The following is a 14,195-nucleotide window of genomic DNA, read 5'->3' as shown; positions in this document are numbered from 1 at the left end:
ATCAAATAATCAGAGTTCAGTTGGTCTTAATAAACATAAAAATGGTAGGGCTTTAGTAAGCCAGTAACTTTTCTACTTCCCCAGGCTACATAATAATAGACCATTTTGGTAAATCTTTGTTGCTATTTCAGATTTTTTTAACTTTTTTTTTCTTATTAAGACACCATGATTTTCAAAGTCATTCATAATAGAGTTGTTTCCGGCATGCAGTGTTCTAACACAAATCCCACCACCAGTGTCTCCTTCCCTCTACCTATGTCCCCGGTTCACAGTCATCCCCAGCCTGTCCCTTGGCAGGCATGTAACAAATTCATTTCATTTTACTGGCTCCAACAAAACTTAAAAAGCAAATGAAATTATCAGAAAATAAATCAACGAAAGTCAATTTGTAGTGATTGATTGCTATGCAATTTAATCTATGTAAATAAAAAAATTAAAATTGTATGTACAGTATAGCATAGTCCTAGTCTAATTTACCTAACAAAGCTTTCAATTTTCACATCTAAAATATATTGCACCAAATTTAATTTTGTACTTGGATCTTATTAAGGTAATTATCATATTTTCCTTCTCAAAATGAAATTCTCACCACCCCCATGGCAGGCATATAGCAGATTTATTTCATATTACTTTTTCCAAAAGAATCCAAAAAAGTATGACCAATAGAACTATCAAAAAATAAATTAATAAAAGTTAATTTGTGATGATGAATTGCTATACTTTGTTAATCTTTTCTTAATCTAGTAGAGGGCAGTCATTAGTGAATGCCATTAGTGAGTGCCATACTCTGTGCCACATAATAAGAAGTCTCTTCTATCCTTTGAAGGAATTTTTCACAACTGATTTCAAGATTGAATTCCCTAAGCTGTTGCCTGTCCACCAAATCCTGTATAGTTTTTTTCAAATCTGGGTGATAATCTTACTGGGTTCCTTTCATTGAGCTTTTGTACTATATCCTTCCATATATTTCGGTTTATAGAGTCTCATTTGATAGATCTGTTATACATCTTACGGGCTTTTGTATGTATTTAAGTTCCTTTGTTGAGCTTGCTGCTTTCAATATTCTGTATCTGTCTTTGTATTTTGTCATTCTGAGTATAATGTACCTTCAATTTTCCTAATTGGGTCCATTTTCACTGGAATCCATCAGATCTCTTGAATCTCGATGCCTCAACACTGGTAGGTTCATGTGATGGTTTATTTAACTGTTCATCACATGTAGCGGTAGCACAGTGGATAGAGCATTTGCATATGCGGCCAACCCAGTTCTTATCCCTCTCGGAGAACCCGGCAAGCTACCAATAGTATCCCGCCCGCATGGCAGAGCCTGGCAAGCTACCCATGGCATATTCGATATTCCAAAATCAGTACCAAGTCTCACAATGGAGACATTACTGGTACTCGAGCAAATCGATGAAGTACGGGATGACAGTGCTACAGTGCTATTCTCCAGGGACTCCCATGATTCTTATATGATTCCTCTTGAACACACTCCATAGTTATCTGGTATGTTTTTCTTTTCTTTTTAGGGCTTTTTTTTTCCAATTTTGGGTCTTTCATGTAAGTTTCCTTCTTCTCGTCTTGGAGCTCCTCAATCTTTTGCTCAACTTCTGTTATTCTGCTATTCAAAGCTCCTGTTGACTTTATATCACCTAACATGTTCTTCATTTCAGTCATTTCTGAATGTAGCATTTTTTTTTCATTTTCACTCTCATACTTTCTTGTGTGTTGCTGACTACCTGTGCTATCATTTCTTTGGGCTCATTGAACATCCTCATCATAGTGTCACTGAAGACACTGTCTGAGAATTTATTGGTATTGCTAAAGTTTTTGGTGATACTGTCTTAGCTCATTGAACTTGATGAGTTTCTATGTGTTTTTCCCTTTGGTTTTCTGGTATGCTGTGAGCTGCGTCTTTGTAGTTACCTCACTGGAAAATACTGAGGGATTTAGCTAGGGATTGTTGCTGAGGGATTATTGGGATCTCTGACTTCTCTGCCCATCCTTACAGAATGACAGGAAGTATAACTGTGAGTAGCATATTAATTGTTATGTAGATCTATAGATCTTGCAGCCACATAGCCACCAGGCACTTCAGGAACTGGGTGTGCCCCTGTGGGCACACTACAGGGGTGAATGCTGCTGGGACCCATCTGGGAGGAAGGGCTTTGCCTAACTCGAGTTCTGCCTTTTATTCAGAATAAGCCCAGTGGTACCAGTCAGAGACAAGCCACACCTGGAATGATAGAGCAGCAAACAAAAAGTCTGGAAGGAGCTGTGGTGTGGGCCCTTATTACAGCACAGGTTGGGTGTGGAGAATGCTGGTACTCACCAAGATGGAGAGGCTCTGACTCCCACTAGTGCTTTTCTCCCATTTGGAATCGGGCTCAGTGATATTTGCTGGAGGCAAGCCTCAACCGGGGTGGTGGAGCAGCAAACATCTAAAAAATTTAAATATTGAAAAAAACCTGTATTTTTCCATAGTCTTCTAGTTTGCAGTGATTGCTAAAATTCATAAGCAAAAATGTTTATTATACTCATGAATTTATTTAACACATGCCAGTTCATAAAAGTTGGAAGGAAGTGGGAGGCATAATGATGGTATTATACTAGATAATCATATAAGTATAATTCATGCTTTCATGGAGTTTATATCCCAGCAAACTATAACTTACTTCCACCTCAAAAATCTAGATCCTCCTTTTTATTATTATCATGAAATATATGCTCTTCTTTTTGTGATGAGAATATAAATTAATGCTTTGGGGTCAGAGAGATATAACAGGAGTAAGGTCCTTGCCATGCGCATGGTTGACCCTAGTGATCCCCAGCACTGCAGGTGGTCCCCTAGCTCTGCCAAGAATGATCCCTGGTCACACAACCAAGAATAAGATCTGGGCACAGTCAGGTATAGCACAAAAATAGTAGTAAAGGGATAAAGAATAGAAATGCCAAATTTCTATACATTTTTCAAACCCATTCCCTAAAGTCTGTATTGAGTGACAAAAGTCAGAAATTTATAACAAAGAAAAAAATCTCAGAAGGATGTCCTGAGTGAGAAATACTCAGGAAGTAAAAGGTAGCAAATTTGTATGATGTTAGATTGGATTAGTAAAACTGAAAAACAACAGCTAATAGGAAAAGGATGATCTTATAATCTATTCTTTAATGATTTTTTTTTTGCTTTTTCGGTCACACCCAGCAATGCACAGGGGTCACTCATGCACTCATGCACTCAGTAATTTCTCCTGGCGGTGCTCGGGGGACCATATGGAATGCTGGGAATTGGACCTGGGTTGGCCGCCTGCAAGGCAAACACCCTACCAGCTGTGCCATCTCTCTAGCCCCGATCTTGTAAATTATTTTGGACAATGGTTTGAGTTAGTGCTAAGACTGAAAATTTTTATTGAACTTTTAAATCTGGACCAATCAACAAAACTAGTTTGTATTTTTCCTTATCTATTCTGATCCCATCATTTTTTGTTTGTTTTGTAATTATTATTTATTGGTCCATCAAACAGATAACTTGTCATTATTTTTTAACTGAATTACAGTAAGATATAGTTACAAAGTTGTTTCTGATTGTATTTCATTCATATAATATTTCAACACCCATCTTTTCACCAGTGAACATTTCCCACCACCAATGTCCCCAGTTTTCCTGCAACCCCCGCCCCCCTGCCACTGCCACCTGCCTCTATGGCAGAAGCTTCTGTCTGTCTGTCTGTCTGTCTTGTCTGTCTGTCTCTCTCTCTCTCACTCTCTCTCTCTCAATCCTACCATTTTATGATGATACAATATAGAATTCTGAACTTCCAGTCTGATTTGTTTTGTTTTTGTTTTTGTCAAGATCATATAAGGCATACATCTGAACAAAATCTCTTGGGACTTAATTTGGAGAGTACAAATCCTCGAAGTCTTACATAATTTTCCCTTTGAATAGATAAGAGAAATCTCTGTTTTTCAAATTTTAACAGATAATTTAGTATCTTTTAAGGAGATAATCCCTGAAGTCTAAAATAACAGCTGAAATCTAAACTGACTTAGAGGTAAATAAAACCTTCAAAATGCAAATTGCCTTTCCTCCTTAATACAATGGTTAAAGAGAGAAGGACTGAGCTACAATGTCATTTCTCCAAGTCTACTATAGAAAAGATCAAAAGCTCTGCAGACATCTCTGTAGCTCCTGATTTCAGATTTTTCAGATGCCAAGAATTAGCCCCGTTTGCAAAGCCATAATCCATTTGGCTGTCATTATATGGCATATCACAACCCAGATAGGAAAACCACACTTCAGTGACTTAAGCATTTTTAAGCTGGTTACCATCTGCCCTCATTATTGGTTCCCAAATAGGTGAAAGTAAAACTAACCATGCATTCCTACAGCAGCTATGTTACCAAAATAAAAGATTGAATAGAAAAATACATTATCACACTTTCTGTAGCATTTTCTTTTCTTTCCATGTTTGAAATCGAACCCAGGGCCACACACAAACAAGGCAGGTGTTGTGTCTCTGAGTTATATGTCCAGTATCCTGGTAATTCTGATACAGAGGGTCCAAGGACTACATTCTGAGAAGCACTGGCTAGTTATAAACCTTCTCTTATTCAGTCAACAAATTGATCAAACAGTAATTCAGAGTTTGGTGCCAGACTGATTGCTTAGGAATTTATAATCTTAGGCTCTTCCTCTGGATTCCCTGGGGCCCAGAAACCTACTTATAAATCGCATATTTAAAAGGTCTCCCAGGGGATTCTAATACACAGCCTGTGCTGAGAGAAAAAGGTTGTATTTTACTTTATAACACATCCATAGGTGGTCTTTGTTCCACAATTTACTAGCTCCCTGATCTTATGCAATATCATTGGTCTATAAAATGACTGTTGTGAAGATCAAATAAAGCAATGAATGTTAAGAACCCAGCATGGATCAAGCTGGTTTCAGTTGTTATCATTATATGATATACCCGGCTCCATGTAAAATATAAAGAAATAAAACATGTGGTTCACCATTTAGCAAAGTATATACTTATAAAATTAATATTAATGTAATCAAAAAATTTGTATGTCAGTTTATATTCTAACAATAATATTTTCACACATAGTAATTGTTCTGGGGTCTGGCCTGGTGGTTTGACCTACATTGTGAAGCCCTGACTGCCTCCCGCCCCCAGCAACTCCTCCCTGCAGTGTGTGCCTGTGATGGCTACAAGTTTAAGTGCCCCCGGACACAATAAGGAGACAGTTTTGGCATATACTAGAAATGATGCTGGACTTGTCACATCCCATGCATATTGTGCTATCTATTACTTACTTGTTGGAAATAATCTCTTGACTCTTGGAAACATAGTTTCTCCCTTATAGTATAAAAATTATTCAATATGTGTGTGTATGTGTGTGTGTGTGTGTGTGTGTGTGTTTGTCTGTTAAGGCCCTACCTTCCCCAGGGCCACTGGTTGGGGAGGTTGAGTTTACCCCTTCACCCATGAAAGAACTGGCAGAGGAACCCAGATGTGCAGGACCCGGGGCTGAGATTTCCAAGCCTGCCCGGATCGGGTCTGAACCTCCTACACCCGGATTCCCCATTTTCCAGTAGCTTGGCAGCCACACCCACAAACTACCCCCAGCACCATGTAATCCCATCAATGGCCAAGATACAGAGACTATAAAACAAAGTTCCCCGGAAGCGCGGGACAGCCTCTCAACCTCTTATAGCCTAGTTCTCCCTCTCAGAGAACCTAGCCAGGTTCCGAGAGCATCCTGCCTTCACAGCAGAGTCTGGCAAGCTCTCCGTGGTATACTTGATATGCCAAATACAGTACCAATGATGGGTCTCATTTCCCTTACCCTGAAAGAGACTCCAATGCGGCACTGCTGTGAATAATGTATAAAGAAAGGCTGCTACAATCTTGGGGCTAGGACGAATGGAGACATTACTGGTGCCCACTCTAGCAAATCAATGATCAACGGGATGACAATGATACAGTGATAAAACAATGTAGAATAGTTAGTAGGTTGTAAAATACAGAGAATTATAAGAACATAAGGAAAATTATGTATAATGAGATTTTTTACCTAATACCTAATTTTTCAGGAATATCAGTTTTCTCATTGATTCACTATTTTTCAGTATATGCTATAGGAAAATATGATAACTGATCATTGATTTTTATTTAATATTTAAAACTAGTTGTATATTTCTGGGAAAGAAGTCTATAAGACAAGTTTCAAATCAAACAGAAAAACCCTAAAATTTATTGCAAACTGTTATTTCTACAAGTATAGATATTTTGAGAGAACCATGCCTTCATCTGATTCTCCTTGGGTTCTTCATGCCTCCAAGATGTTGAGGACCAGTGAAAATTCTTGTTTAATGTTTTCAATGTACAATCTCCAAAATGTGAAAGAAGCTTAACTTCTTTCTGATTGCATTTCAAATAATCTCCTTGTTTACTTTATTTTAAATGTCCTCTGACTCATTTTCTTCAAGATTTCACCATTCAAGTATCCTGAGAAAAATTAGTAACACACAAAGATTACACTTAAGAAAAATTGTAAAGCAGTTTCATGGCTACCTCAGCTTATTCAGATTCTGCAGGCATCAGCATACAAGTTTATGTGCATGTATTCTAAAGTTCTAGTAACAGAGATTAACTGATGAGTATTCTCTGAGCTTTCCTTTTTAATTTTTTATCCATTGCTCAGTTTTTTTGAGTTGTTTTTCATTAGTTCTGTGTTTCCTTTCAGCTCTGGTAGAAAGTGAAGGAACTTTCCTGGAAGGATACAATTCAGTTTTGCCAACTTGCTTTTTGCCAACTTAGCAATTCTTCTACTTTGTGTTTTATTTATAATGTGGTAACACTACTATTGATGTTACATATTTTTATTTCTCTCTTCCTTCAGGTGTGTGTGCAACATTGACTGCTCTCAAACCAACTTCAATCCCCTCTGTGCTTCTGATGGGAAATCTTATGATAATGCATGTCAAATCAAAGAAGCATCATGTCAGAAACAGGAGAAAATTGAAGTCATGTCTTTGGGTCGATGTGAAGGTAATGTTTATAGAAAAATTCATTTCAAGGAATGCTTTTAGTCTTTGTTTAGAAATGAAAAATGAAGATAACTCCTTATTAGGCAGCTATTTTATTTTCAAATGAGAATTCTGAATTATAGTGGATAGTAAAGCCTGTTGTACCATATTGTGATCATAGAAGTTTAGGTAATAGTAAATATTTTTTTTTTACATAATGGAATTTTATCTTCACAAGGCTACAAACACAGAGTCCAATATTTATAAAATGATAAACATTATTCTTGGATAAAAATCAAAATACTGTATCTTACATAATAACTTAAATATTTCTTAAATAACTTTGAGTGTAAGGCAAATCAAAATTACCAAATGTTTTTATGTATTGGTTCAAAAGAGATTTTTAAGCATGCATTTTACTGCAGTGGGTACTAGAATTCTCTATTTTGTTTTCTATTCAAAAATGTTTTGTTGGTTTTTCACTTATTATTTTACCCAACTTATCTTGGGCTATAACTGAAAATTCTTGCCCAAACTTTCAAAAACTAGTATTATTTTATCACTTTCTCCCAGACAGAAAATGATGTTGTTAAATTTGTCTTTTTAAAATATTATTTACAACTAAAATTGTAAAATTTATTAATCCCAATAAAGATATTGTTGGAGTGATAGATAATATAGGGATTGTATAATGCATTTTGACAATAGCTTACCAATCATTATTGTTAATTTTTTAATATAGATAACACAACTACAACTACTAAATCTGAAGATGGGCATTATGCAAGAACAGATTATGCAGGTATATACTATTTTCTATGTAAAATATTAAAACCTCTATAAGAGAGTTTGGAAGAACCATTACTTATTATTGGTCAATTCTAAATCGAATGTTATAATGTTTCTTATATGTGTTGCTTTGTTCTTAGTTGAAACTTTCAATTGACAAGAGCAAATTTCTACGGAGGCAAATAAGATACTTTCCTTTTAGTCAGAGTTTCAGCAATTGTCAAAAATGTCAGTAAGATATAATTAACTTGTTTTGACAGTGCAAATGGTACAAATGACAAAACATTTATCAGATTAATGGGCATCAATGAAAATTAATGCAATTTTTGAAAGTGTATTGTAATAAATGCAAATGTTCTTGTTTTAATTTTTATAAAAGTCAACAATAGAAAGTTTGGTAGTCTAAAAACAATCTAGAAAGAAAGGGCAGCTATAAATAGTATGACAAGCAGTTTAAATGTTTCACTAAAAAAGGTATTTATAATTTATTTTGAAAAATAATCACATTCCTTATTTAGAAAATAAAATATAACAGAAACTAAAGTGTAATTATGAACATACAAATTTAGAAACATGTTATGTAAAAGCGTGGATCATATTTTTAAATTATAAAAAATTAATAATAAATATTCCTAATATAAACTCCCTGTCAGAAATAATTCATTGGAATGTGAATGGGACTTTAAGAACTAATTTAATTTTATAGAAGTTTAAGTTAAAAATGTAATTATTTATTGAGGGTTAGTGATGACCTGTTTTTCTTTTTAAAATAGAAATACACATTTTTAAAACTGAAACTACTATTTGGTTATTAGGCATTTGTGATGAGATTGATGTCCAATTTCAATCATTAAGCATTGCTTCTGACTTTTGAAAATATGAACTGCCATTATATTTTCTAAGTACTTTCTTTAACAATATGTTTGATATTATCTTTGTATAGCAGTGAAATTTTTTAAAAATCAGAGGCTCAAAAAAAGTCAGAGACTCCACTTATAGATTACTTAGATCTCTCATAAGTTAGAAATGATAGGGGATTCTCTATAATGACTTTAATTTTGAGGGCGGGGCCATACTCAGTAGTCCTCAAGGGCTGTTCCTAGCTCTTTGCTCAGAACTAACCCTTGTCTGTGCTCAGGGATCTATACGTGGTGTCAAAGTCTTGAACCAGGTAGCAACTAACACAACTTCATGCAAGGCAACTCTATTACTTCCTACATTATCTCTCCAGTCCAATATACAAACTACTTTGCAGTTTTAGTGTTCCAAGAACACACTTTGAAACATGCTGATTAATAGGAAAATAGGGCAATAAAAGAAAATAATGAAACATCAATATTAGAAATTAATAATCATGTATATTTAATTTTAACATCAATTTCACTTCTATGTTTTCATTATAAATAACTATGTCTTAATGACATTTTAAGTCACTCACTACCTCACATATTTAGTATTGCTTTATTTGGAGATATTATAAAGATTTATTCTCATACACGAATTGAGTTTGCACACAAAAAAATAATTTTAAAATGTTAATATTCTATGAGTATCTTCTCCATTGAACCATATATCATTAGACTTAAAGGAAAATAAAAACCTCTACCTGAGAAATTTTTATTTGAACCAATAAATTCTTCAAGTTTTTCAATATCAATATGACATTACAAATGCATTTATAAAATGGCACCAGTAAATATCAGAATATAATTTACTGATAATCAATGTTATTAATATTGCATTCTAACAATTTATCCATTTTCAAAGTGTTGGAGGAATTCAATTTTTATTCTAAAACATATTTGAGTTTGATTTTAGGCAGATAATATCCGATCCTCATTGTCAATAAATTAAATTAACATTTTCCCCTTAATTGTGTTTTTCATTCTGTGTGAAATGGAAAGAGAATGTGTTTTTAAACACATGCTAGTGAAGACATTTAATGTTGCTCAAAATCTTCTAGTTTTATAACTGATATATCTAGTAAATGAAAAGAAAATCTTCTGGTAAAAGTTTAAAAACACATGTTTGCTGAAATTCTAATTTAAGATACAAATGAATATATTTTTTTGAAGTTTGCAAATCCTAACTAAAGTAATTGTATCCTTTAGTATTTCTTTGTAGTTTAATTGAGTTGTTTTCATCTTATTAAAACACAATAATATACCCCTTTTAGTGTGATCTAAGTTATGCATATTCTTCAACATATCCAAGCTCACAGTAGTATTGTATTTTTCTAAATTTAGGGACACAAATTTTGGGAAAAGGAAAAGGAACTAAGTGGAGTCTCAGTACATCATTGTCCTCTTAATGTCTAAATTACATGCTCAAAACTCCTACAAGCAATGAGAACAGGATCTGTGTGACTCATATTCCTCGAAGTATGCTGTGTTCTCACAGCTAAGTTAATGACATAGCCACTTCCCTTGTTAGACAAACATCCATGGACTCTCCCACTAAGGAAGTACTGATATCAACATGAAATCCTTTTCCCCTTAAATGTCTTTGTCTGGTTTAAGAGGTGGCCTCCCAAATAGTGCTCAGGGGGCCCAGAGACCAATTCCAGCAATACACAGCCAACCAGGTCAAATGTTTCAGAGCTTGGGTCTGAAGATAATGGAGCTGTTCAGGCCTTGCAATTCTTTGGGCCACCTCAGTCACCCAATGGTGCTACAAACCATTATATCTCCTAAATGCTATAGTCAAACCCCCTTAAAAACATCCTTTTGGGCCCATCTTTTAATAAAAAGAATATTCATCCATGATTATGAAAATAGAAATACACATTTTTAAAACTCTCTATTTTTTAAAAAATGCTGTGTCATTGTTAATATCATTCAAAAGAAATACACTTGATTAAGGATCAGTGATGGATTGTTGCACAATAAATAAATATAAGCTAAAAGAAGTCTTGTCTCCAATGAGGCTAGTGTGTAGTAGCTGAACATCACAAACTTGCATGGAGCTGTGAATTCTAGACTTATCAGCATGAACTGCAGTAATAGTACAGTTCTTAGTGGTACGAAGAAAGCCACAAATGTGCCTGCTTCCCTTCGCCAGAGTGACTTTATGCTTGAGTCTGACTGGAATTCATTCTTTCTTATAATGAGACCCCAGGTGTTAGCTGGTGTGGAATCAAGAGCTTTGGAGTTATTTGTCTTAAGACAATGACAGCTACCCTGTCTGATAACTAAATAAGCTACACAACTGCTATTCTCCCTTCATCAGTCTAAGATTTAGGCTTATATTTATCTTTTTCTTCACTCACTCACAGAAAAATCTAGAAAATGCAATTTTATAAAACTTCAAACTGAGGGCTTTCAGGGATTTCCACTCCATATTTTGAGATGGTAGTATTAAAATTCTCTTCTGCAAGTTTTAAAATAGCATATGTTTTATACCTCATGAAATTTACATTTCTTAAGTATGTAAACTCTCTTTTCTTATAATAAAAAAATGAAGCTCAATTATTTTTGTTTTCTTTGTTATATGTGTTTTTAATTGTGTTGCTTTTTGTCCAAATAATTTATCACATTCTGAAAACATGGCTACAGAGTTTTCCATTATAAATCTACTTAATATTCGGAGTTTTTAGATACCAAAAAAGAATTGTTGAAGTTATTTTTTCTTTTGTCACCTAAAATATAAAATACATCTTCTTTTATTGCATTCTTGCAAATTTACAAAAGCAATTGTATATTGCAAAATGCAGTGGCTTGCAATTAACATATATTCAGCAAGATCATTTAAAAGAAACTGAAAACAAAAGCAGAACTAGTGAGGAAAATAATATATCAATAACATAGACTAATACAATGTCATGTTTAACCCTAAGTCTCCTTATAAAATTGAGAGACTGTGATTGACCTATTCATTCAACAAGTATTTGCAGTGTCCTTTCTATATGAACTCAACTGTCCTGAGCTTTTCTTTTTTTTTTTTTTTTTTTTTTGCTTTTTGGGTCACACCCAGCAATGCACAGGGGTCACTCCTGACTCATGCACTCAGGAATCACCCCTGGCGGCGCTCAGGGGACCATATGGGATGCTGGGATTTGAACCCGGGTTGGCCGCGTGCAAGGCAAATGCCCTACCCGTTGTGTTATCACTCCAGCCCCTGTCCTGAGCTTTTCAAATGTGAACAAATCAAACTAGATCTCTGCTAAAGGAATGGAACACAGATTTTTCTCTGTGTGGTAAAAATAATCGGTACAGAAACCAAAGACAAAATGTCTTCAGTGCTAAACTCTAAAGGAAATATTTAGCACAGAGCATTTTTTTTAATGCATTGCAGGAAAGCAAAATGAATAAAACTTTCAGAGTGATTTTTAGGGAATATCACTTCAAGAGTGTTTTTTTTATATAAAATATGCCAAAGCTCTTCATATGGCTAGGAATTCTTTTAATTAATTTTGATGTCATTGTAGAGCATCACATTGAAATATGTATAACGCAATTCTAGTATTCCTGTGACAAAGTAATGAGTTATAGTTATACAGAGTTCTAAGTTGGAAAATAATAAACAAGTAACACTCATATGAGAAGTGGCTTAAAGGGAAAGCATCTTTAGCTTCTTTTCTTCCTATTATTACCTGTATCTACAGGTAATATAGAAACTGGCTAACCAAAAACTTAAATAAAGATAAGTAAAATGCTAGTTTTTTGTATACATTATATTATTATATGTTATATATCATACATTTTTTATATATATAGACAAGAAATGTTCTCTTTTTTATTTGTTGTTAATAAGAAGAGAAAACTCTGATTTATCTCCAGCGAAGGTCTCCCTGACCTCTGCACAGGGATGCTTGGAGTCCACGTGTCACCCTCCATGGTGGCTGTTCCCCATTTTTTTGTACACTTGAGAAAATTAATCTTTTCCCTTTTATCTGTTGGAAGTATCAGTTTATTTTGCAATTAGCCAGAATGACAGGTCCCTTCTTAAGTGTTTATTCCATGGTAAACCTTTAAAATATTCTCTATATAATTCTAGTAGTAAATTTTTTAAGAAGTGTCCACCTCTGCGTGTATTTTAATGATTTATTTTTTAATGTTGAAATCAATGTTATTGCCTTATATCTGCAGTATTACTGGCCCACCACCAGAGTGCCAGGGTCCCTCCACCCTTCTCCCAGATCCCTTTTCCCACCAGAACCCTTAGTTCTATTGACTGTAGAGAAAATTAAATTAAACTTTAGGAAAATATTTTTTTAAGCCTCTTACTTTTCATTAGGCAAGATTTTAGTGAATTGAGCTTACGCCTCAAGTGCTGGAGAAAGAAGCCAGAATGTAACTTTACAGCAAATTCTGTTCACTTGATTTTTGGTTTTTTGTTCCATCGCCCCACTTTTTCCCATGCTATGAGAAAAATGTCATGTTGAAATGGGATGGAGTTATCTAAGTGAATTGTCATAATTTCTGGTTTTCTATAGAAGCCACTAAAATTTATAAAGACTCTTCACAGATATTGTCTCCTTGGGCCTTGACAACAGAAATGTAAGGCAGAGATTATATGCATTTGACAGGTGAAAAATGGAGATTCAGGGAGATTAAATAGAAAGAGTGTGTGTGTAGAGCTAAGGTTTAAATCATGCTTGCTAATTCCAGATTCCCAAAAAGTGTGAAGAGTAATGGTCTCGGAGAGAAGAACCACTTACTGCCTAATTTCATAGTGCTTTTGGACTCACTCTATATCCTAAAGTTTAACCCCTTAGGAGTTTCAGACCAAATAATGTTTCACCATGATATGTACATTCATGTTCCAAAATGTTACTTTTCTCTTTGAACTTATGTCTGTATTTTATAAGCGTTCTGTAAGTTTGCGTTATGTTTGATTTTTAAATATTCCGTTTCTGTTTCCCATTTTCCAACGGAGATAAGAGAAACCAGAGAGAATAGTGTTTGCTACCTACTAATCCTGCATTAATAGAAAATGTTTGTGTGATCCTTTGGCTTTACAGAGATCCATTCATATTACATTATTTTTCTCTAATGCCAATTCAATAAAAGAGAGCTATAAATATCAAAAGAAATAAAATGGAAACTCAAGAAGTAGTTGACCCAGAAAAGGACACAGTATTTTAACACATTGCTTGATTTATCTATTATTTTCCTTGACAGCTCTTCCAGTACACATAGATAGACAATAAATAGCAAGTTGTTACATATATTTATAGCATGAATTAATCCAGTCATGTAGTAAAAATCTGCATTTAAAATGAAAGCTTTTTCCATTTGCTCATGAACGCAAGGATCACTTCACCGGCAAACAGGTTATGTCTAGACCAATAATTTGATCTGTGGGAAATAGAAAAATAGCAGCAAGTTCAGGCAGCAGCTTGTAGCACAAATATTAGTATCAACAGTGAAATAAA

The 14,195-nt window shown here is 34.4% G+C and overlaps 1 protein-coding gene across 1 annotated transcript in view; it reads left to right on the top strand.

Moving 5' to 3' along the window:
- TMEFF2 (transmembrane protein with EGF like and two follistatin like domains 2) overlaps positions 1 to 14,195 on the top strand; it is a 278,329-nt gene that overhangs the window by 211,684 nt on the left and 52,450 nt on the right. Inside the window, exons 6-7 of the mRNA XM_004601232.2 lie at positions 6,904 to 7,052; positions 7,773 to 7,832. Coding sequence (XP_004601289.1) covers positions 6,904 to 7,052; positions 7,773 to 7,832 — 209 coding nt within the window. The remainder of the gene's footprint in view (positions 1 to 6,903; positions 7,053 to 7,772; positions 7,833 to 14,195) is intronic.

Source organism: Sorex araneus, chromosome X (genome assembly GCF_027595985.1).
Source record: "Sorex araneus isolate mSorAra2 chromosome X, mSorAra2.pri, whole genome shotgun sequence".
Lineage (NCBI taxonomy): Eukaryota > Metazoa > Chordata > Mammalia > Eulipotyphla > Soricidae > Sorex > Sorex araneus.
The sequence above is the reverse complement of the archived record's forward strand: the minus strand, read 5'-3'. Positions and strand labels throughout refer to the sequence as shown.